Genomic DNA, 23,207 nt, shown 5'->3' with positions numbered 1-23,207 from the left:
TGAAATTAAGATCAGTGCTTTGCTAAACCAAACTACTATACCAGTAATAAATGTGTTTACATGCGGAGGAGTCAGATTTCCAGAAATAAAAATAATGCTAAATTGCCAAGTAACATATTTGTAATGAAAAGCCTAATCAAATCTTCCAAAAATACCATTCCTGAAGTGATAGTCAGCCAAAGTCAAAACTGTCCTGAGGCATTACTCATATCACAAATCCCTCTTTATAAATCAGTGGTGATTAAATGCAACAGGATTTAAGAACTAATTTTTCTTAAAAAATCTATAACCAACTCTTGCTCAATGTATAAGGACCATGCATTTTTTTATTGGTCTTAAACACTAATACAGCTCTTACCACTGCATTACTTGAGTGTTTCACAGTATGACCGTACTTACCTTCACAATGTGCCTTTGAGGTATGGAAGTGCTGTTGTCCCCTCAGGACAGTTATAGGGAACAGAGAATTGGAACACAGAGCTAAAGCAAGGACATTTCAAGGCGTTCAGGTAGCTAGTGTGCACCAGTGTGATCTTTTGCAAGAATCTAAATGAGGTTTCTTTTAGCATTTTGAAGCTCCCGCTCGGCACCAATTTCTGCCATCAGGTGCCCACACCCTATTACACATTGTGGTTGGCCCACAGCATAGCAAGGAATCTGTGGGAATGGAGGGATTTGAATGTTTTCTAGCTCCAGTTTGATATTGCAACACCCTCAACCTGCAGGCTCTAAACCCCACTTGAGTTCTCAATCAAAGGGAAATAAACTCAGCCATCTGGTGCCTTGCACATGGGGTCATGGTTCACAAACAGAGGGTCTCAAGAAAACTCCAGCCAGGTAAAAAGAGCCACTAATTGACCAATGTAAGTTGGGAGGAAAAATTTGCCAATAATTAGTCATCCTTGTAACCCAAAGGAAATGAGACATCAACAGTTTTAAATAAAGCCACTCAACCACATTCTCCAGGACCAAAGCCAAATGCAGCGGGCACTTGTGCATACCTCTTTGGAAGGTGCCCTAAGATGTTGGGACAGTGTCCAGTAGCCATGCAGAACACAGGATATTTAGGTGTTGACAGGAAGACTAGAGTCCCAGAGCCACTGGTCAAAGGAAACATTACAAGCTGAAACAACTTCTTTTATGAGAAGTCCAGTTTTCGCAGAGTACCTAGTCAGGCCGATAAACATTTCATGGATGGCAGTGACATGACAGGCCAAGCAAACTGATGTTGTGAAACAAACATCTCTTTCTGCCCACATCCCAAATCTTCAACATATCATAAACAACTCACGTTCATTGCTTCTCCCCTGCCCATGCTAGAGTCAGAAGAAAGCACAGGTACTCACCATCTGCTTATGGCTTGGGAAGAACGTTTGCTCCACAAGGGGGAATTTCTCAGGACCCAGTGAGCTGAAGATTTTAATGAGCTGAGAAAACTTCGGGTGGATAGAAGGAGACAAAAAAAAACAAGACACAGTGGATGTCAGTGGCTTATTGTGTAACAGGTAAGTTCTTGCAAAACATTCAGATACTGGTGAAGGAGGTGAGAGAACTGAGAAGAGCAAATAGATAAAGTACTCGCTGTAATTACCCAGGGCCAAGCTGAACGGTATACACAAACCTTGGACTAAGAGGAGGGGTTCAAGAGCCAGAAGGGGATCAGTTTGGGTTTAGTTACAGATCTGCTATGAATAAGCTTTACTTTCCAAAGGTGGTTGGGGAAAGGGTGGGAGGCCCATCTTGGCAGAGGATAGGGCTCAGAGGAGTGACCAGGCAGGAAATCAGTGCCACCACTCCTGAGCAGAGACAAAAGAAACCCAAGCTCTCCCTTACATCTTTGTCCCATGGCCAAAGCAAAGCAAGGCACCTTTACCCATTGTGCTGAAGGGAGGGAGAATTGTTAAGGGAGAAGGGTGACTAGAGGAAAACCTGCTTTGATTGCTAGACCAAGGAAGCACAAGCTAATCATAAGCCAATCATAACTGCTATTTATTATGAGCTGAGGGTCTCCCAACATCCACCCAAGCAGGGCAGGAGAAAGGGGAGATCATCTACTCCTCACCGCCCACTGACATGTCTCATGTTGCCGTTGCCCCAGCCTGTCAGCATGAACATCATGGTTATCACCACTGTTACAAACTGTTTATCAGTCAGGCTTGTGCCCACACAGACCTAAAGCCCCCCGTGACAGGAGTAGGTTTTGATTTCTGGTTATGTTCCAAAACCCCAACAGAAGCGTAGCATAGTGAGATCCTGCTCCAGTTTGGCCATCTGTGAACTTTCAGACTATTCCATAGTTCCTGCAGCCTCCCTATATAACCTGTCCTTGATCAGATGGAAAAAAAAAAAAACACAAACAAAACAACCAAACCTCTGTCTAAGACAGAACCTTGATACCCTGAGATACCATGGTATAAAAAGTTACCAAAACAGGGTTAGTATATAAAAGAGAGTATGAGGTGGCGTATACGACAGAAACCTTCCGTTAGATTCTTCAGTCACACATCTAGCTATCCCCCTTCCCCTCTGAAGAGGCAGAGCCCTATTATCATGGTCAAGGCAGAACCAGCAGTGCTGCTGGTGAAGACCAGCAGCCTTGAAGAAGGGGAAACAGAGCTGCATACTGCAGCTCGATTATTTGCGTGACTGTTGAGAGAACAAAGTGGTTGGGATTGGTCCAAAGCAGTGAGAATCAAGGCTCCTGCTGAGCTGGGAGACATAGCTGAACTCACTCCCCATTGATGTCTTATTTGCAAAATGATTTAGAAACTGAATCAAGCTTCCAAGTCCTCTGAAATTTGGTAAGATTGAGTTAAATTAACAAAAGGCCTCCAGTCTGGGCCAAGTCTCACTGTAAGTCCTTACCACAAGTTCCTTCAAGTTCCCCAGTAAGGGTAGGAATGCAGTCATCTTGCAGGTGATCTTTGTATCACCTGAGGACATCTGGGGAAAGGAAAGAAAGCTTCCTTTTGTCCCAGTAATATGGGCTGCATAATCTTACATGCTCTGAGCACTTCTGAGGAATGGCTGAAGGCAGCAAATGTACCACACTGCAACCTCAAGGTTACGCTGCAGATAAAGTGAGAGCTACTGAGAAGGGATTTCATTGAGTATCCGTGTTAGGGCTCCTGTCCCATTTCCTGGGCTGGTCTAAGCAAAAGCATTTCTGTGCAAGAAATTGGAGCTTGACTCGGTGGGTAATAAGAAATACCCCTTTGGGAGGTTAAGAGGTGATATGTGTGTGAAAAAAAATAGCAGCCAGCAGGCAAAAAAAAAAAAAAATTGGCTGCAGGGTGCATGCCAGACCCAGGCTACATGTTGAAGGGGCAGCTGCCAGCACATTTGCAAACAAATGTGAAGAATCCTGTTGCTAATCTCGCAGGTCAAAATGTGGCATTTAAGAAAACCCAGGAATTATCAAGAGCTGGCATATCCCTTCACTAACACCACCACCCCCTCACTTGCATCAGTAGATAAGAGAAAAACTCCCTGTGTAGAATAATTATTGTTGGCAAGAAGGGTATTTATGTTGGGGAAGGAGGACAGCTTGCTTCTCTTAACTACTTGTGCTAGTCCTGCACATCCTAGAGAAGAAAAACAAAGCCCTGTTTTGACTAGCAAAGTGAGCAAACAGGACTTAAAATTTAAGCAGAATGAGACAGAGACAAGGAGAAGGAGAAAAACGCCCAGGCTGAGAGCAGCACATGCCCCTTGCTGTATGTGCACGCAGCCCTTGGCAAACCACGGACACTGTGACGTTGGGGTGACATCCATGTTACTGTAGGAAAACAGCTCGATCAAAGTAACTGGAACAATGGCACAGCATTCCAGCTTGTACCTTGGGCTTCCTATCGAAGCACACAGCTCTTTGTTGCTGAAATGGCAGGCATTTCAGATGGACAGGTGAGAGCTTCAGCCGCCTGGGAGCTTCCTCACTGGACCAATGTAAAAATGTTCTGATCATGGTATTGACCCTCATGGGTCAATTCTCTTCCTTCCTTCCTTCCTTCCTTCCTTCCTTCCTTCCTTCCTTCCTTCCTTCCTTCCTTCCTTCCTTCCTTCCTTCCTTCCTTCCTTCCTTCCTCTTTTTCTTTCTTTCTTTCTTTCTTTCTTTCTTTCTTTCTTTCTTTCTTTCTTTCTTTCTTTCTTTCTTTCTTTCTTTCCTTTCTTTCTTTCTTTCTCTTTCCTTCTTTCCTTCTTTCCTTCTTTCCTTCTTTCTTTTTTTTCTTTCTTTCTCTTTTCTTTCTTTCTTTTTCTTTCTTTCTTTCTTTTTCTTTCTCTTTCTTTCTTTCTTTCTTTCTTTCTTTCTTTCCTTCTTTCCTTCTTTCCTTCTGTCTTTGTCTTTCTGTCTTTCTTTCCTTCTGTCTTTCAAAATCTCTCTCTCTGTCTTTCTTTCTCTCTTTCTCTCTCTTTTCTTTTCTTTTCTTTTCTTTTCTTTTCTTTTCTTTTCTTTTCTTTTCTTTTCTTTTCTTTTCTTTTCTTTTCTTTTCTTTTCTTTTCTTTTCTTTTCTTTTCTTTTCTTTTCTTTTCTTTTCTTTTCTTTTCTTTTCTTTTCTTTTCTTTTCTTTTCTTTTCTTTTCTTTTCTTTTCTTTTCTTTTCTTTTCTTTTCTTTTCTCTCCTCTCCTCTCCTCTCCTCTCCTCTCCTCTCCTCTCCTCTCCTCTCCTCTCCTCTCCTCTCCTCTCCTCTCCTCTCCTCTCCTCTCCTCTCCTCTCCTCTCCTCTCCTCTCCTCTCCTCTCCTCTCCTCTCCTCTCCTCTCCTCTCCTCTCCTCTCCTCTCCTTTTTTCTCTCCTCTCCTTTTTTCTCTTCTTTTCTCTTCTTTTCTCTTCTTTTCTGTTATTAAGGACAGGATATTGGCAAAGAGACACCCATATTGAATGCTACGGAACCTCTCAGATACCTGATAGCAGAGCTCAAATCGCTACTCCCAGTGCATTTTAGATGGGTAGGACTGTTACAGTCAGCACCTCAGCTAGAGATAACTGCCCCTTCCACATTTTGGTGTCAATTCTTACTTTCTGTGGCTCCAGAGGTTTTACTGAGATTGCATCCAGACTGCAGAGCAAGACACAGGGCAAGGCAACGTGGCACAATCTGGGTTTGAGACACCTGGAACATATAAGCAAGTGAAATGCCTTGCCTGGCTGCTAGGATATCAGAATGACTTGCAGGGAATCTTTCCAGAGAAAAAAGATCCATTCAGAGCATCTCAAGTCCTTTTGTATTGTTTTAAAGTGTCTATCTAGGTCACCAGGGAGCCTCTATCTCTTGACAGTCCATAACAGTGTAGCTGGCAGTTTCCTTTGACTATATGGATGACTGTCTTTAAGACTTCTTATTACCTGCAGTCTCACAGATGCAAAAGTTGTCTTACAGTTATGGACATTTCTGCATGTAATATGAGTACTACTCTCAGCATTGTTCCCATTGTATTTTGTATTGTGGCTTTTACAACAAATTTTCTTTTTTTAAAAGATTGAAGCACTATGTTTAGCATGTTTGTAGCATTATTTCTCAATAATTCTGTGATCATCTTAAAACATGGATTGCGTAGATGTTTCTCAGTGTGCGAAATCCCCCTGAATATGTCTGGTTTTCTTTCAGAAATGTCTATTTTAAACTGTGCTTGTGTTTAATGCAAATTTTAACCGTTGGAGAAATTTGTAGTACTGGAAACCTGGCAAATGTCATTAAAAAGTGGAGCTGCATGTTTGAGTAAACTCAAGCCCAAATTCAGCTGATTGTAATTAGTTGCTGAGAAAACATCCTTGAAAATTGCCAAGGAAAAACAGTTTTCCTTCCATCCCCCTCCACAAAATCATAAACATTTCTATGAAATGGAACCATTTTTGGAAAAAAAAAAAAAGGGAGAGTGAAAAGCATATTTTCCCAGGGGATTTAATTTCATTTCTTCATGTATCTCAACCATTTTGTATGTCCAAAAAGTTTCCAATAATCTTTGTTAAGCAGATGCCTTATTTCAAGATGCCTGTTTTGCAATCAAAATGGAACATGCACTGAAATACTCTGTGCCTCTCTCTCACTTCCCAGCTATCACAAAATCTTCTGATTCTCCTGCCAGTGAGGCTTCTTGCCCTCAAATGCCCCAGTACAATCTCTACCAGAGCTAACTTTGACCTGATAAAATTTCAGCAGTGCCAAATGCCAGCTCAGATCCCATTTAGGTTTTAGATTACTTAGTGCATTACAATTATTTGTCTTTGGGGGTGATGTCTATTGGGGAGCAATAGGAAAAGGAGGCACTCTGTAAACCTGTTCTGTTTGCAAGTGGTTTCCTTGACTTCTCTGGGACAGTTGTGTGAGCTAGCTATATTTTCCATGAGAAAAGCATGGCACAACCAGACCCTGAATATCTAGAGCTGAGTTACTGGCAGAGCCAATTTATCCCACACTGCCTTGCCAGCCCTGCTTTATTTTTATTTTTATTTCTCTCTTTTTTCCTCAGTGTGCTGAATTTGTTTGTTTTCTTTTATTTTAGACTCCTAAAAATAGGCCTGTTACATCTTGAGGTCCCTGCACACCATCACAAGCATAATTACAAGGCATCAGTTGAAAAATGTCAGCTAAACCCTGACAGACTCAAACCCCAAATCGGATGGAATAGACCACATGACTGTCTTCCTCAGCAAAAGCCAGCATAAGTGCAGAGGCTTTTTGTCTGGTCACTGGGGTCAACATGCTTGTAGTGTGTCAGGCTAACTGTAGAAAACAATGCCAAAGGGTTGTACTGAACCTTCCACTGATCCCTCTCTTCCTCTCTTTTCCATTCCCAGCGACCCTCATCACTCAAATGACAACTGAGGGCAAATGTGCATCATGCACCTGTAGCGTGATGGAAAAATGATTTTTTTTTTTTTTTCCCCTGGAGGAGAGGATCTGGGTTACCTGGAGCATTGCTGCACTGCAATGTTTTTGGAAAAGACAGGACCCTATCTTTGGTCTCAATGAAAACCCCAAATGTCATAAAAGGGCTGAAAACTGAGAAGGCTATCTGTAACACTGGAACCTTTTTGGTAAAAGATGAGTTAATCCAACACTGCATAGTCATGGAAATAAATGTCTGAATCACTACAGACCTCAGCTGGATTTGAACTACAAATCAGCACACTGAAGGATATTTATTGCAAGGAAAAAAAAAGTTGGTTGTTGACTCCACCCAAACTATATTTGTGCAATGAGTAGGGGGAATCCCTAAAAAACGTATCTTAAATATTCCATGGGGGGATATATTGGAAAGTGCTTTATCCTTGGCACATCCATATACCTTGTAGTTCCCTGCTTTACACCTAGAACAATGCAGTGGAATATTTCCATTCTGGGAGTGTCAGTGATCAGTGAGGGTATTTTGCAATGAAACTGCTTGGAGACCCAGATGTAGACTCCAGAAAGGTATCAACATCTGACTCCTCCCTGCCAGCCTCATTCCTCAGGCTGTCCTGCTCCTTCAGATCCTGATGACTTAGAGTTGGTCATAACAGGTCTGGGGGGTTATTGTAAACTTTGATTCGGGGCTGAGAAAAGCCAATGCTATATTTTGTCATGTTTCCTGAGATTACAAGGTGAACTTGACAAAATTTAAAGAACAGATGAAGGAGGCTCCCAGTGTAAAATATCAAAACACCGTCTTGTGCTCCCCAGGAGCCCAAGGAGTTTCCCAGGTACAGTCTTTCAGGCTAAAAGAACCAACACCTTATGATAAATTTGCACTTCCTTTTGGAACTGCTGACAAACTCTATACATCTTCCTGTTTTCTTCTGCCTCTTTCCAATGTCTCTGCCATATTAAGTTCCTTTTTTTGTTTTGTTAGACCTAGTTGTTGAAGTGACCATCTCTTTCCCTTTCTTGCCTTTCTTTTCAGCTGATTTTCTTGCAACAAAGCACCACTCAGAAGAAGTAGGAAGAGAGCACAAGATACATTAGAATGATACACCCAAACTACTGCACTTCTGCAAGAAATAGATAATCATAGTCTTAGGATGGGGCAGCTGGCTACCACAAGCATCTATCTAATGAAAGATCCTAGCAGTGTAGTTCAGATACCCTCTAAAACAGTGAAGGTTAATATTTCATTTAAGGTAGTTTTTTCTTCCTGTGTTTTGGTCAGGACATAGACATGCTACTGATCTGTTATTATTAATCTCTTACTATTCATCTATTCCGCCTTATACTGTATTATTGTTTTTGACACAGCAGAGACTGGGAGAGGTGAAACACATCCTACTCATTGAGAGGAAATAACACCTTGATATTACAGAGGCTGATAAAGGAGCAGTGCTCATATATATTTTTTTCTTTCCTTTTTTTTTTTTTCCCAAGATTTCCCAGCTGAATTCCTAAGGTTTTTTAGACTGTGGTTTTAACCTAGAAAGGTGAATTCCTGTGAAAGAACTCTGGAGGCTGAGTTTGGTGCTCTATCAGTACCAGGTATCTGCTTTGCGGCTTTGGCATGCAGTGGAGCTGAGTCATCACTTACCACCCAGGGCTTGCTGCAGAAGTTGTAGATAGAGTAGAGGGAGTTGACGGTGTGGATGCCACCATACTGGAGGCCGATGATGAGGCTGCGGAAGTCCTCTCCTAGCGCCATGCTGTACGCATGCTGCCGGATCAGGACAAAATCAGGCTTGAAGGACCTGGAAGAGACATGGGGAGTGACATTTTACTTTCCACACTCAGCAGTACTTCCAGCCTCTCCCTGTTTCTTCTCCGCCTTTCTCCTTTTATTTTCATTAACACATGTTGCTCGTCTTTGGGCCTCTCCTCATGTGTTGCTTGCGTTAGAAGGTAAGAAAACAAACAAAAAACCATAGTCATTAAAAAAAAGAAGGAAAATTCCAACATAGTTGCAAGTATGAGAGTGTAGAAAGAGGCCAAACAGATTTTCTACAGTTTCCATGTCACTGAGGCATGCACAAGAACAAGACACACGTGGAAGCCAAGGGTCATAAATTCACTGGTGGGGGGATTCTCTTTTCTTTCAGAAAGCTTGGCTGTATTTGGCAAGCTCATTGCAATGTGCTACGCAGATGAGGGAGCAAATTTGTTTCCTGACGATTGAACTCGATATTGAAGCAATGCCCAGTGGGTGGGAAGATCATGAGGGATTTCAAAAAGCTATCGTACGCATCCATGCATTTACATACATTCCCCCTTTAATCAGTTTACTACATACGCAGCACATCCCAGGCTCTTATGGCTATGAGTCAACAAATAAAGGACAGGCATTGTAATGTAATTAATCAAATGAGCAGAGACCCTCATCCAGATCTGTGACTCATGGCATGGACTTCCAGAATATTATTTAGCAAGACTGGAGCCGGGACTCCTATGGTTCAACAGCAGCAGCTCTCAGCAAACTGACAGAAAAGTGAGGCCCTTTCTAGGTAAGCCAAGAGGCGATGGGTTAGCTTGCAAACAGCCAGATCTCATTCCTTGGTGATTCTGTGCCTTTGGAGCCCTTCAGAAATCTCTGGAAACAGCAGTTGGAAAGAAACTGTTTCCAAAATGGAGCTCAGCAGTTCATTCTTGAAGGCACAGAAGGGGCTTTTCCACTGAAATGGGGGATTATTTTATACTTTAACAAAGGTTGCATCAAGGACATTGGAAAAATTTCCATGCTGTATTAAAGTTTTTCAGAGAAATGAGCTCTGTAACCAGGTCCCATTACCTCACTACCCTCGAACATTTTCCTTGCTAAGAGACTATAATTTCAATCCTTTGGATATATGAGCTGGGTTTATAGCCCCTATTTATATTTCCATCATTCTGGCAAGGAAATCGGAGATGGTAAGTCTGGGCCAGATTGTGGCAACAAACACTGTATACAGAACCCAGAGCCGCTTTGTTGTTTTAGAGCTGTTCATTTTGTTTGTTGGCCTTGGGCTTTTGTCCTTGCTCTAGACATGGCGAGGCACATGCTCTGCTTTTGTGATGCAAGAGGCCAATGTTTGGAAATGTTGTGATTCCCTCCCATGGAGTGTTTTTAAACCCAGGCGTGTTCCCTAATGTACTTGGCACCAAAGGTGGTGCTTTCCTCCAGCAGCGAGATGCATAATGAGCATCGGGAGGGTTGCGCTATCACTGTGTGGCTGATTTATGGACCTCCCTGGTGTCAATGGGGGTGAAGCAAGCAGTGACCCCCTGCTGAGAAACAGCAAATGAATGCAAATCTTGGAAAGCTTTAACTCCTCCATTCTGCTGGACTTGCCATGTAGAAAGCAGCCCAGAGGCAGGCACAGGTCCTCAGGAAGGGTTCGTCAGCTTCCTATGACCAGGACTCCATGCCTCCACTGATTCACTAAACAGTTGTGGGGCCTGTGGGGGTCAGGAGCTTCAGGCACGTTCCTCCTTCATACTGCTTGCAGAGAACATGAAGAAGGAACCGATCTCTCTTATGGCTTGTCTTCCCTCAGATTGACTTAGGGAACAGCACTTACTGGGGCCTCACAGCTAATGGTTGAGACCAACGCTCTGGTATCCCCAGAGGAAGCTGCTGGTTTTGCCCTTGAGCATCTCCCTGACACTGCAGGGTGGGATCATGGTGCCACGGTGAGGAGGAAGCATGTGAGTAAGTGTAGCCAGCTGGGGGGAGGACAAGCAGTGGCTGGGAAGCTGCCTTCAGTGGCTTTAGCTCTGCTAGCCAAAAGTTTAAAAAAAAAAAAAAAAAAGCTCTTGTCTTTTCAGATCCTGGCAAAGGAAGAGTTTTTCAGCTTAGAAGATGGACACGAGAATACAGAATAAATGTAGAAAAGCCTATTCTCAAAGCCTGCATCATGTAGGAAGGCAGGGCACTCTCTCATGCAGGAGATGAAGAGTGAATCTCTACAGTGAAGGTGGTCACTGAATCTCTCTTTTGCACTGTGGGACAATAATGATGTTCCCATGGATACTGAGAACAAGGCAGAGGAGTGCAGGGTCTGGGACTAGCTGCGAATAAACATCAGCCAGAGAGCCCTGGGTTCTGTGAGACGTCTGTAAAGGAGAAGCTGAGACCAGTGGCAAAATGTGAGACGAGGGGCTAGGAAAGGTTGCAGACAGTAAAAGCAAAATGAATGATCGTGGTGGGAGTGGCAGTGTGAAAGCTGAGTAACGGGGGCTACAAGTGGACTGAAGAGAAAAGAACTTAATTGCTTCACACAAGAGGATTCATACTTTTTTTGGTGGAAGATTACTTTTGCAAGCTACCCCTTATTCTTGGAGTGTAAATCTTTAAATAGCGAGCCTTGGATTTGGAATAACCAGTAGTACGACTGCTTTCTTTTTCTATTTCAACCCAACACAATAGCATCTCACATGACAGAAAGTTCAAAACCTTGGCAGAGAGACAGGTTCGGCAGAAGTCCCGCAGTTGAAACACCACTGCCAAAGCCATTGGGTGAGCCAAACTCAGCAGCTCAGGTCCTAAGCACCCCAGTCTGGCAGGACTAAGAGTGTAATGGCAGGAGCACGAGCCCTTCAACTTCAATAGATCTGTCCAGCCAGCATTATGATGACCATAGATGGTCCTGAATAAAGCTGTATTTAGACTCCTGCTAAAGACAGTTCACAAGAAATGGATTTGGTCACAGGAGGAAAACAAGGGAGCCCAGTGGGCTTCAAACACGTAGCGCACAGGGAGATGGCATAGGTAAATGGAGCTGAAAGTAGAACACATTTAAAACATGCTGCTTATGAGCTGTGCTCTGCATGTAGGTGCAGTGCCTGGGCTGCATGGCAGACACTTAGCTGAAGCCAGGAGTCTTCCTTAGCATGACAGCTGGATGGATGAAGCTTTCAGGAGAAAACTGAAGCCTATATTTGGCCACCACCCTTTTACAGAAGCCCTTTCTTAGACCTTGAGGGCATTGTTTTCATCTGCAGTTTGGCTCCTAGCTCTTGCCAGCAAAATAAAGGCCACTAAAATGTCTGTTGCTCATTCCCAAAGTGGTGTAAAGGTACAAGAATCCTTTCTTAAAAATAATGATAATAAAAAAATAACAATCGGGAGACTGGAAAAGTTTAATTTTCAGATTGAAATAACTGGTGAGATCGTGTTTTCCTCTGGAACGGAAAAGAGCATTCCTTGCAGCTCACGTGGCCACAGGCTCTGGCAGATGGCACAGCCACAGCAGCATAAGCCCTTCAGTACTCCAAGTGATGCATGACAGGATCGGCCACCCCACTGTGAAGCAGACCCTACGGGTGCCCATGGCTTGCTCTTCCTTTGCAGTAGTTGCCGCCTTGTCCCAGAAGCTAGCCACAGCCCGTGGCAGCTGCTCAGCCTACGTCTCCTCTGGGCAATTGATATTGGCCATCAATTACCAGAGTCAACCACCCCTGGGTGATGACAACTGTCTGGCAGGGAAGATGCTGGTGCTCCCAGTCCAGAGCCTGGACTCTGATGCAGGACGCTTGTTTGCATTTAACAAACTCTTTTTCAACTTGTTCCAATGTACTTTGAGGTTTCTTTCTCTCTTTAGTGGTAAAACTAGATGTGAAACCAACCCAAGTATAAAGCCTGGATCCCAAATACCTAATATTTTAAAGGAGGGAAGAGATCTGACTGCAGAATATAAGTTCTTAGATTGGACCCATCTGCTTTTAAATCTGTGACAGCATTAGCAGTTTTGTAAACAGTACTGTCAGAGATGAGGGAATATAAAACAATTTAAGAGGTCGCTGATGTTAGCTATGGAAGTTAAACAACCCAGGAGCAGCAGTAGGTATCCTGGTGACCCCATATCTAACTTCTCTAACGATAAAAGGAGAAGCAGCTCAGAAAAGATCATCAGTAACATTTCTCTCTGGAAAACAGGTCCCCGGCCACTGTGAATGGATAGAGAAGAGATGATGACAGCAATTCCTGCTGGGAGGTTTCATGCCTTAAAGAGATCTGTTTCTTATTTCTGATTATAGACATGACTCTGGCTTGCTTCCTGGCCCTTCAGCTGTTCTCACTGAAGCACAAATGGCTTCATGGGCATGAAGAAAGAACACACAAGAATAGATTATGTTGTCAAAATATCCTTTAATAATCCCTTCCATCTCCCACTGTGAATAATCACCTGCAGCCGACTCAGATACCTTAGCACCATGATGAGCTCAGAGCACTTTTTGCCTGTGCTATGGGAGAAAGATGGGCTGTCCTGCTCTCTTTCTTAAAGAGTGCCCATCTTGAAAGGCACTTGGCCCTTCATGTCAACAGGAAAAGATCTTCGGACACTGAAGAAGGACATCTTCACCTCAGGGCCTGTCATTTCTCCATTATTCAAGGAGGCTTTCCTCAGTTTTCTGGCACTTCCAACTGAGCAACACATTTTTGACTAAGAAGTTCTCTTCCACAACCTCTCCTACCTGCTTGGCATGCCATGGAGGGAGAAAAGTGCATAATTACGCAATATGATACAACAAGCTGTGCATTACTGGGAGTTAATGGAGCCTTCAGGCAAGCATCTGAGGCACAAGTCCAAACCATAAGTGGTTGTGACTACCTGAGAAGTGCAATAATCCCTCCAACTATGCAGTGCCTCAGGTGTTTGAAGGCTAATCGAAAATGACATTTACAAATAGGAACAAGTTCTTTTTTAACTTTACCTGTACGTTAATGGTATTATTATTAAGTTACTGAAATGTAATAAGAAATATATGACATTTTCACAATGATTATGTTAGATTTCATGTTACGTTGGATGTCATACTAACACGGGTAATTTGCTAAGAAAAAAAATCTCTTTCAGTCAAAACCTCGTCATTTTCCACAGAAAGAAGTAAACCTTGCTGTGGTTATTCAAAGACAGGATGAATGTAAGCTTAGGCAGAGTTGGCTCTTGAGAAACAAGAAAGCAACATGGAATTGAGAAAGGCATGGCTTTACCACGCTGGAGGAGAGGAGTAGGGGGTCTTTTGGGACACTAATAGAGAAACATCTGAGGAAATACCACGGGGTGTGAGCGAGACTGGCGTAGCAAAAGCAGCAGGAAACAGGAATCATCGTTGCAGTAGGACCAGTACCTCTATATATAGATGAGGACACCTTGGTAGATGCTCTGATTTGCTTCTCAGCACTAGACCAATGGCCAATGAGCCATAAATCCTGTCATACACTCTCCAATCTGCACTGTGGCAGTCTCTGAAGTCTGTTATGTGTTTTCCTTGTAAACTGACTGACCTTGACAAGGAAAAGCATGTGGACCCTGATGATATCTCAAAGAAATAACAACCACACCTGCCAACAGCAGCTTGCCTTCAAAACACTTGTGCACCACAGATTTCACAGAAGGTGATCTGAATACCTTCCAAGAACATAAAATAAAGTCACAGTGTTATTTAGGTCAGAGAGGGCCTCTGAAGAGCATCTGATAAAACACCCTTCTCATTGCAGGGCAAATCATAAAATTATGTTATGTTGACTGGGGTCTTGTTCAGCCAGATTTCGAATATTCCCAAGGATGAAGATCCCTTAGCCTCCCTGGGCACTTGTTCCAGTATTTGACCAATCATCCTGGTGGCCTTTCACTCAACACATTCCAGTCTGTCAATGTCTTTTTTATACTGGGGGAGCTCAACAGTTGGGCACAGTACTCTACATGTGAATAGTGTCTCGTTAGCTACAGCCTTGCTAATGCTGCCCACTGAGCCAGTGCTTGGGCTTCCTCACCACGAGGGCACACAAGAAGGACCACCAGGTCCTTTTCTCAGAGCTGTTTTCTCTCCAGCTTCTCTCCAGCAGTGCTGGTCCATGGGGTTATTCTTTCCTCTGTGGAGGACTTTGTGATTGTCCTTATTGACCTTCATGAGGTTCGTGTTGGTGCATTTTCCCAGCTGTTGAGGTCCCTCCAAATGGCAGCTCTGCCCTTTGGCATATCTATCACTCCACACCCTCCAACTTGTTACTACCCATGCGTTTGCTGAGGCTGCACTCTGTCCCAGTAGCAGACCATTAATGAGGACCCACCTCGACCAGTAAAGTACAGGTGCAGCATGATTTGGCCCTTCACTTCTCCATTGTGTTGCCCTCTGGATGAAGATGAAGCCTTACTAAGAACCCGTGTGGAAAGGAGACAAATTAAGTCAGGAAAGAAAAAAAAAAAAAAAGCCGATCAAGACTGAAACAATCCAAAACAGTCTTTAATCATTCTTGCATTCAGTCCTGGATTAACTAATTAAAGAGTGCTTCAGGCCCTGGCAGCACATTTCTTATCGGAAAGAATTACTGCAGATGTAAAAGGGGCCAGGGAATGGTTTAGTCTCGGTGATGCTCCCCACCCTCGTCTGCTCAGAGTGACTTTTGCTTTCTGGCAGCTGCCTGCATGCCAAATGTTTTCCCAATAACTGTCAGCATCCTGCCTGCATGTCGGCTGGGCGCCAGCTGCTGGGGAGGTGAAGGGGGATATTATTCATCTGGGAGATCAGTAAGCCCCGATGAGAGAAGCAGGCCTCTAAGCAGCTGTTTAACAGCAGGAGCTGAGATGGAAGCAACTGAGAATAAATAAATAAATAAGCACGCCCCAACTTCTCTGCCTTTTTCAGCTCCAGCTCAGAAAAGTGGGACAGGAAGGTAAGGAAGAGGGAGAAATTAGTGGAAGATGAAGGTAAATCGTCACCCACATGGGAATCACTTGCTAGAGGTGTTGAATTGCTTCACTGTAACTGCCCTTGCCAGGGTCTACCCTGTCTGACACCTTGTCCCAGCCTAGTATTTCTGAAGGGTATTTAGGCAAGGGAAGAGGATGTTTGGCACTTTGGTGTTTTGTCTAAAGTGCACTTTAAAAGCTCACACGAGGTTACACGCCCTTCTCCATTGCATTACAGATTGCCATACGACCAATATAAAAATGTTGCCCAAATGTTGCTCAGTGTTAAATATATAGCACATATTGTCCTATACAGTGTGCCAAATCCTGTGAATCTTGGGAGAACTATAGACTCAATGTATTTTTCCATCTGGTTTCTAGGAATCTAAACTCTCCCAAACAATTTCTCCCATGTTTTTCTCCCACCTTTATTTTTGCAGAAATTTTCAGATTTTTGGTTTGAAAGAAACAAAACAACAACAAACAAACAAACAAACAAACAAAAAAGACGTTTTCTAAAAAGGATCCCCAATTAATTAAAGAGTTAAATTTAAGAAGACAGGGACTAGACAGAGCATAGGGTTCCTCTTTGACAAAAACTTGCTGGAAGGTGAGAAGTTGGATGGCAACCTACTGCCTGCTGATATGCCCTTCATCAGTGTCCAGCGCCGGTAGCTATTCCCATGACCTCCCTGAATATTCTCCCTGTAGAAGAACTGTAAGGAATCACCATCTCTTGGGAGTGAATACTCTTCAAGGGACAAGAAAATATCCACCTCCTAGCAATGCACAGCTACTGTATGGTGAGGAAGCATGGACTCTGTAGGCTAGAAAACCCACCTGCATCTTGCAGGGAGCTGCTTATCGAACCTATTGGGATAGGAGAAGGTGCAGTGGGAAGGGGACAGTATCCTTGGCAAGCTTTGAAGAGCCTCGCATTCTGGAATTTTCTTTAGTCAGAGTACATGTCTCCTGGGCTCTGCAAGCTCTGAATAGCAAGAAAATGCCTGCTGACAGGGTGGCCAGTTTCTTCCTTGCTTCCTCCGTGCAAAAGGATTCGCCTCCTCAGGCTATGATTGTACTGCAGTGCAAAAATACCCTTTGGGAAAATAGCATTTCCAGGTCCTGGTCTATGTGGGATGGTCATTCAACAGGCAGCTGTCCTGTTATCAGAGCACAGAGCTTAGTATGAGCACTGAATCAGCTGGAACCGGTGGGAAAGTCAGTGTTAATTAAAGGAGTGAATGGGCTTGTATGGAGGAAACAGAGTTCAAGACCACACCACAGCTGCAAGTGAAAAGGGCATAGCACCTGTGTTAAGCTGAGTGAGACACGCCTGTTCTTACACAGACCAGCCAAATTCTGGCAAGGCCTGGAGGACTAAATGCTGCAACCATGGCAGGGATCCTTCCCAGAGAAAGGGTTTGTCCCATGCGCTCAGCTCCTCTCTGCTTTGCTGTCAGTTTTGTCACTCCTCCCAACTTGCCAGGGCCGTTGTTCCACACAAGGTCCTCCTCTCTCAGCCCCTGGGCATCTCCTGGTCCATCAGCTGTTGCCTGTGCTGTGGCGGTACAGTGATATCTACACCAGGACGTTATGGTGGTAGGTCCCATGCAAACACACCAAAATGTGCTTTTTGCCCTAGGTGATCAGCCCCAATGGCAAAAAAGCCAGCTCAACGGGGAGACAGGAGATGAGAGCAGTCTGTTGCATGATTAATTTATATCCTCAAAAGTCTGAAATGCTCCCAGAAACATTAGTATTCCTTATGTAAGAAAGCTGTCCAGATTTTCAACATATCCCTGCCTTATTCCCACATCTACTGGAATTAATAGCTGAAGGCTTGTAAAGCCCAAAAGGCAAACAGAGGGCTGCATTTAATCTAATGCAGAGGCTGAGATCATAGTTTGGGAGTCTAAGCGTTGTCAGAAGCAGAGACAGCCCAAATTCTCATTTATACTGGGACACTTTTATAATATCCTGAAAACATAAATGCACCTCAGAATAGGTGCCATGCCAACACTGACAGCCTTTTTTCACTGTGGGAAATGTTAGTAAGACGGGCCCTTCAGAGAAATGAAGAACAAGTGGAAACAAAAATCCCATTCCTTACATCTAAACCCAGTAGAGGTGACACAGCCCAAGAGGTTCCTAAGGTAAATTAGACTCCAGACAGTTCAGTATGTGTGTGTGCATGTGTATAGGTCTGTAGACCTGTGAAAAAGGAAGTTACAGATGCTCTGGAAGAATGATGAAGAATTCACCCAAATGATTTAAAAGTAGGCATCAATCATGCTTGTTTTTTTTTTCACACTGCTTAATTGCTCCACAATGGTTCATTCATCGCACCCAGAAAAGACACCATCTCTCTGTTGAAGTGGTCACCCTGTCGAAGTCAGTGAGGGATTGATCCTCTGGGATGCATAAGTGCCATCTCCTGTTTCCCATATTTAACATTTCACTGAGGAAGCTCTGGTGCCAACAGTACCCAAGGACGTGCTGGGGTAACAAGGACCACTGCATAAGAGGTTTTGTTACTGCAAAATTATTGGGAGCCACACTTGTATTAAAAGCAGGCAAGAAAAGTAATGCCTGCCTTCAGTTATGTTGTTTGCTAACTTAGTCACAGCTGCTTGTTTAAAGATATACAGGCTAGAAGTCATGGGGCTCTGTATACTTCAAGTTCCTTGCTCTCTTTAATTAACAATAATTCTTCCAAAGTTCTTTTTTTTTTTTTTTCAAATTTGCCCGAGGCAAGTGGTAAATGGAGAGCTTCACGGGCTGTTATACGTTCTCATTCATGGCAGAATTTAATAGGCTAATAGTTAAATTAACATTATATAAGACTAGGGAGAATATCCTAGTGATTGCTTTATTACTATTATTACTGTTATTATTAATATTAATAACAACAGTGTTTATCATGTTATTGGTTTAAAATCCAGCGGCCTGTGGTGCATTCACTGCTTTTAGACCAACCCACCGCACTCCGTTGCCTTTGCTTTGAAGAGGAGTGTGAAGAAAGCAGGGTTCCTGCAGGGGGAGAATCCTAAATGTATCTGTTAGCAAGACACTGCCGTATTACCTTCCTGTAACTTGTAGGTGTGATTTCCATGGGCTCAGGCTGCTCAAAACCCACCAGCTAGGACCGTTCTGACTTGTGACTAAATATCTTAATAATTAGCAGAGGCCCAATAAGTGATGGAAAAAAAGATGAGTAAGCACTAAGAACAATTCCTTGGTGGCCTCAGTCAGTGTTCACCAAGGCTGAAGGACTGCATCCAAGCCAAAAGATCTGGTATCCTATAAATATTAGTCTCTCATTTCAATTTTTGTTCATTTTAATTTATTAAAGTTTACTGTTCTTACTATTTGTACTGCTATCATAATTGTCAGTATTGATAAATCTCTTTTCCAAAATTCTTTCATTACTTTTGTGGTTCTCAGGCCCTGGGACCTTTCTGTTCCTGAAGTACAAACAGCTCTTAACCGAGCAGCCTCTGAGTGCTTTGGGTAGCAGAAATTCCTTTCCTGTTTCTCTCAAGGCCTTCTTGGTTCCTTCAATAGTGTTCGCTGAGGACAATAGCTTAGAACCACTCATTTATGCCTATAATGTTACATCCTTGTGAGTCCTTTCCGTTTTCTCGCTCTCTCCTGACCAGAACCCCATTGTCATCAGAGGGGTTGGTGCACACGGGTGAGCTTCTGGCCAGGGAGAGCATTCTTGTGGGCATGATGGGGGGGCTTTGAGTGGAGTGGGAAGCAAGCTGCACCCAGGTGGTTGCACCCTGGTGTGTGCACCTCTCTGTGCTCCCAATGGGTTACAGTGTTGACAGTAACTTGGCATACTGACAACCAATATGCATCTCTACACAAGCAGAGGCAAATCCACCTCCTCCATAAGCATACATAGATGAAAACACAGAGAGCTGAACTACTGCCACTCATAAAAACATACGCATTTTCATATATAAATACATATTTCATATATAAATAGCCACACGAGGCTAGTTTTGGTGCATTTGTATATACCACGAGCAGAAACATGAATGCTATGCCACAGACACTCCTGTGAAATAAATTTTGTCTTCAGTTTCAGTTTAATAGCTGATGAGCTTTCTGCCAGACGTATGAATGGCTTTGAGAGGAAAGGCATGGGAAGGAAAATGAAGATGTGATCAACCTAGGAAATGGTTCTTGGGAAGCCTTCCAGCGTCGTGAGCAAGTGAACACAAGAGCAGATTAGTGCGGCGTGCTGTCTGATGGATGCTCCAGCGGTAGGTTCACAGGACGTATGCTGTCTTTCACTGAGAAACAGACATTCACGGGATGAGAGAAAGCAAATGGATATAACAGACTCAACCTTTAAAGTTTTTAGCAGAGACTCATGAAATTGTGCTAAAGAATGGAGACTTGCGGACATACTAAGAGATGTCAAGACCTGAAATGAATTGATGGACCACAGTCACAGCTAACTGACAGTGACAAGTGTTGTTTTGGACTGTTTGGGCTGGAAATGACGTCCTCAGAAATTAAACTGAGCCCAGCACTGTCAGAATCACAATTTTTCAGCTGCTGTAATAATCCCTTTCAAAAATCTCCCTGCATGGTATAACACATATCTGTATTTCTGTTTCTGAACAAGAAGCAAACAGACAAAAGAGTAATTAAATGTGTGAAAAATATTAAACTTCAAGATGTTGTATGCACTAAAAAGGATAAAGGAATCGGTAAAAAAGAAGTAGGAAGGCTAGGAAAATGGATTGGGAATAGCAATGAGATTTCTACATGAACAAGGAAAAGCTTTTGTATCAAAGATGAAATATAGAGTTGAAAATTGTAATGACAGAAACTAATAAAGATACAGCCTGGGGAATAGAAAGGTGGAAAGTAATTTCAGGGCTATGTAAACAGACACATTTTAACATCTTACACAGATACGACAACTTACACTGCTCTTTGTATAGCATTAAGTCCAAATTGTGGGCACTCTGGTGTCAGAAAGAAGGGAAACAATGCTTTTGGAAAGTGAATTGGATGTGTGATTGGGGAAGCATTGTGTGATTGGGGAGGATTATATTTATAGAGGGGCTTTGTGGCTATTGCAATGATAGTCTGCCAGAGTCAGAACCTAACACAGGTAGGCTAATGAATGCAAACCTCTGTTTACAGTGAAGGTTAGTTTGTTGACACAATAGGAGAGAAAAATCAAGGGAAAGGAAGATCCATTGTCTGTCCCTTTATTAGGAGGTCTATGGCTAAAAAGAATCTAAAAAGGAGGCACTTGTGGTTGCATGAAGGGTCTGGACTGGAAGCTATGACTGTATGGCATAATGTGCAATTGAGACCTGATACAAAACCGCCAGTCAGGTCAATCTTTCCACCCCTTTTGGGAAACTTTGAAATCATCAGGTCTGTGTTGCTCTACTTCAGATACTGCCCAGACCCTGAGGTCATCCTGCTTGCTCCCAGATCTCCCCAGAAAGCTGGATTATAAAGAAAAGCTGGCACTCCTCACCTTACCACCTTGGTGCCGTTCCTCATGACCTGCATGTCCACCATGCAGCCACCAGTGACATATGCAGCCAGATTCAGCTCGGAGAACTCAGCCTGGAGTGGAGCAAAAGGACAGAGCGTTACTCAAGGACAGCAGAGACATAAACACGTGAACACAGACACAGAATTGTCTTCAGATGGAATTTGCCTTTCCATTATTATTATTATTATTTTTTTCTGTGAGGCAATGGGAGATCCTGTTACAGCTGATTTGCCCCAGAGAGGCTGCAGAAGTATTTATGGCTCCCACACTTGGGTGTACAAACTTACAGGATTAGGCTTATTGCAGTAATAAGTACTGAAGGAATTAAGAACGAGCAAGATGAAAAACACATACAGGAAAGAATAATAATAAGAGGTAAGGTCATTTGAATTCAAATTCCAAGTTTCCACTTGGAAACATTCATTTAGAATTATGTCTGAGTTGGCTGTCATGCCACTGGCCAGCCATAAACCTAATACAAAAGGTTTAAACCTCCATAAATAGCTAAAAGGCCTCATTATGCTATAGGAAAGTGATAAGCAGCGGCACCCACCTAACTCGGTTTACTTGTTAAGATTTTAACTATTAAAGTGTTAGCAAAGCTGGGCAGACTATTAATGGTACTGCACAGTTATTAAAACACTTTATCTTCTAAAAGAGGTGCGACTTACGAGTCTGGAAAGGTTGGCAGGGAATGTTTAAGCTGTGGGGAGCAGAAGGCAAATGTGCACTGAGTGATTCTGGCTGCACAGAGTGTCAGTGAAGGTTAAGACACAAATCACAGCGATTAACGGGGCAAGAGGTGTGACAATCCTGTGGCATGGCAGCTGGCTGTGCTCCGGGCAGGCAGCAGTGCCAGCAGGACTTGGTGGGCCCAGGCCACTTGTAGCAGGAGGAGGATGTTGGGATTGGTTGATCTGCACTAAACTCGGGCTCCAAACCCTAAACCTGTCCTTTATGAGCCAGTGAGTAGACCTTAGGCTATCATAACTTATTCATTTATTGTGCTTTTTGCTGGACTGTGCAAAGACTTGCTTTCCAGCTAACCTTTATGGATTCAGAATCCTATTTTAAATTATTGGGTTTGCCTGCTCAAGCTGAGGTTTGCCTGTATATATAAATAACCAGGTTTCAGCTTTTCAGACAGAAAATTTTGCCTTCTCCCTTTCAACAGCTTTTTTCTCCTGCCTGTTAATGCATTTCTTTCAGAGGTAGAATGGTGGAGACTGGGCAGCAGTAAAATCATCTCCTTACCAGTGGCTACATAATATCAGAGCACTTAGATGGTGTTGCTTATTGTGATTCTATTGAGATCCTTGTAGTATTTAATGTTCTGATATTTCTACTAGATGGAACTGGAAGATAGTGCCAGGAACAACTTTTATATAGAAAAAAATACAAAAATAATAAAAAAAGAAAAAAACATGTTTTTTTTCCTCGTGGAAAAAACTTGCAGATGGAGACTTGATGCACCTGTAAAGGCTCAGAGGCCAGACGACAAATGAAAAAATCACTTCCAACTTTCTTTTTTTAAAATCCGTGTAATTTTAAAGCAATGACTGTGGACTGTTGACCTGATGATGTAATGGGATTTCATGTCTGCGGCCCTGTGTAAACTTTTCAAAGCAACACCCTTACATGATCTTACATCATTTTAACTCCCAATTATAATGGAAGGAAGGGGAAAATTCTTGTTGCCAAGAAGTAAATCCTACTTCAAACACACACACACACACACAGTCAATGGCAGTGATTCAGGTGACTTGCTGGCCTCTTCTTATGAGATTGCTTGGCTGCAGCCATGCTGCAGGTTAGCTGATATTCAGTGATCATATTGGATCTGAGAGAAGAAAATCCATACCTCTAAAAGCCACCTGCATTTAATATGTTTAAAAAGCTCAGTAGATATAGGTAGTGGCGAGTTCACCTCGAACAAATTCAGCAAGAAGAGATGCTTTGGGCACTAACAGTGATCTCTCCAGTGGCTCCAAGTGGGACACAGCACACCTGCTTGTTAGCTTACATGTGGTCATGAGAAGCTTTATGGAATGGGGAGATGAAAGGATGGGTTTTCCACCTCTGTGGCTGCAGAGAGATCC

General features: G+C 43.1%; 1 protein-coding gene across 4 annotated transcripts in view; it reads right to left on the bottom strand.

The window, feature by feature from the left end:
* SYN3 (synapsin III) overlaps nucleotides 1-23,207 on the bottom strand; it is a 235,377-nt gene that overhangs the window by 130,964 nt on the left and 81,206 nt on the right. For all 4 annotated transcript variants that reach the window (XM_083824343.1, XM_083824341.1, XM_083824342.1 and 1 more), the window contains 3 exons: nucleotides 21,088-21,179; nucleotides 8,495-8,651; nucleotides 1,347-1,436 (listed from right to left, as the gene is read on the bottom strand). In XM_083824343.1, coding sequence (XP_083680469.1) covers nucleotides 1,347-1,436; nucleotides 8,495-8,651; nucleotides 21,088-21,179 — 339 coding nt within the window. The remainder of the gene's footprint in view (nucleotides 1-1,346; nucleotides 1,437-8,494; nucleotides 8,652-21,087; nucleotides 21,180-23,207) is intronic.

This window comes from Anser anser (assembly GCF_964211835.1).
Source record: "Anser anser genome assembly, chromosome: 1".
Classification (NCBI taxonomy): Eukaryota; Metazoa; Chordata; class Aves; order Anseriformes; family Anatidae; genus Anser; species Anser anser.
This window is presented reverse-complemented; position numbering and strand designations above follow the sequence as displayed.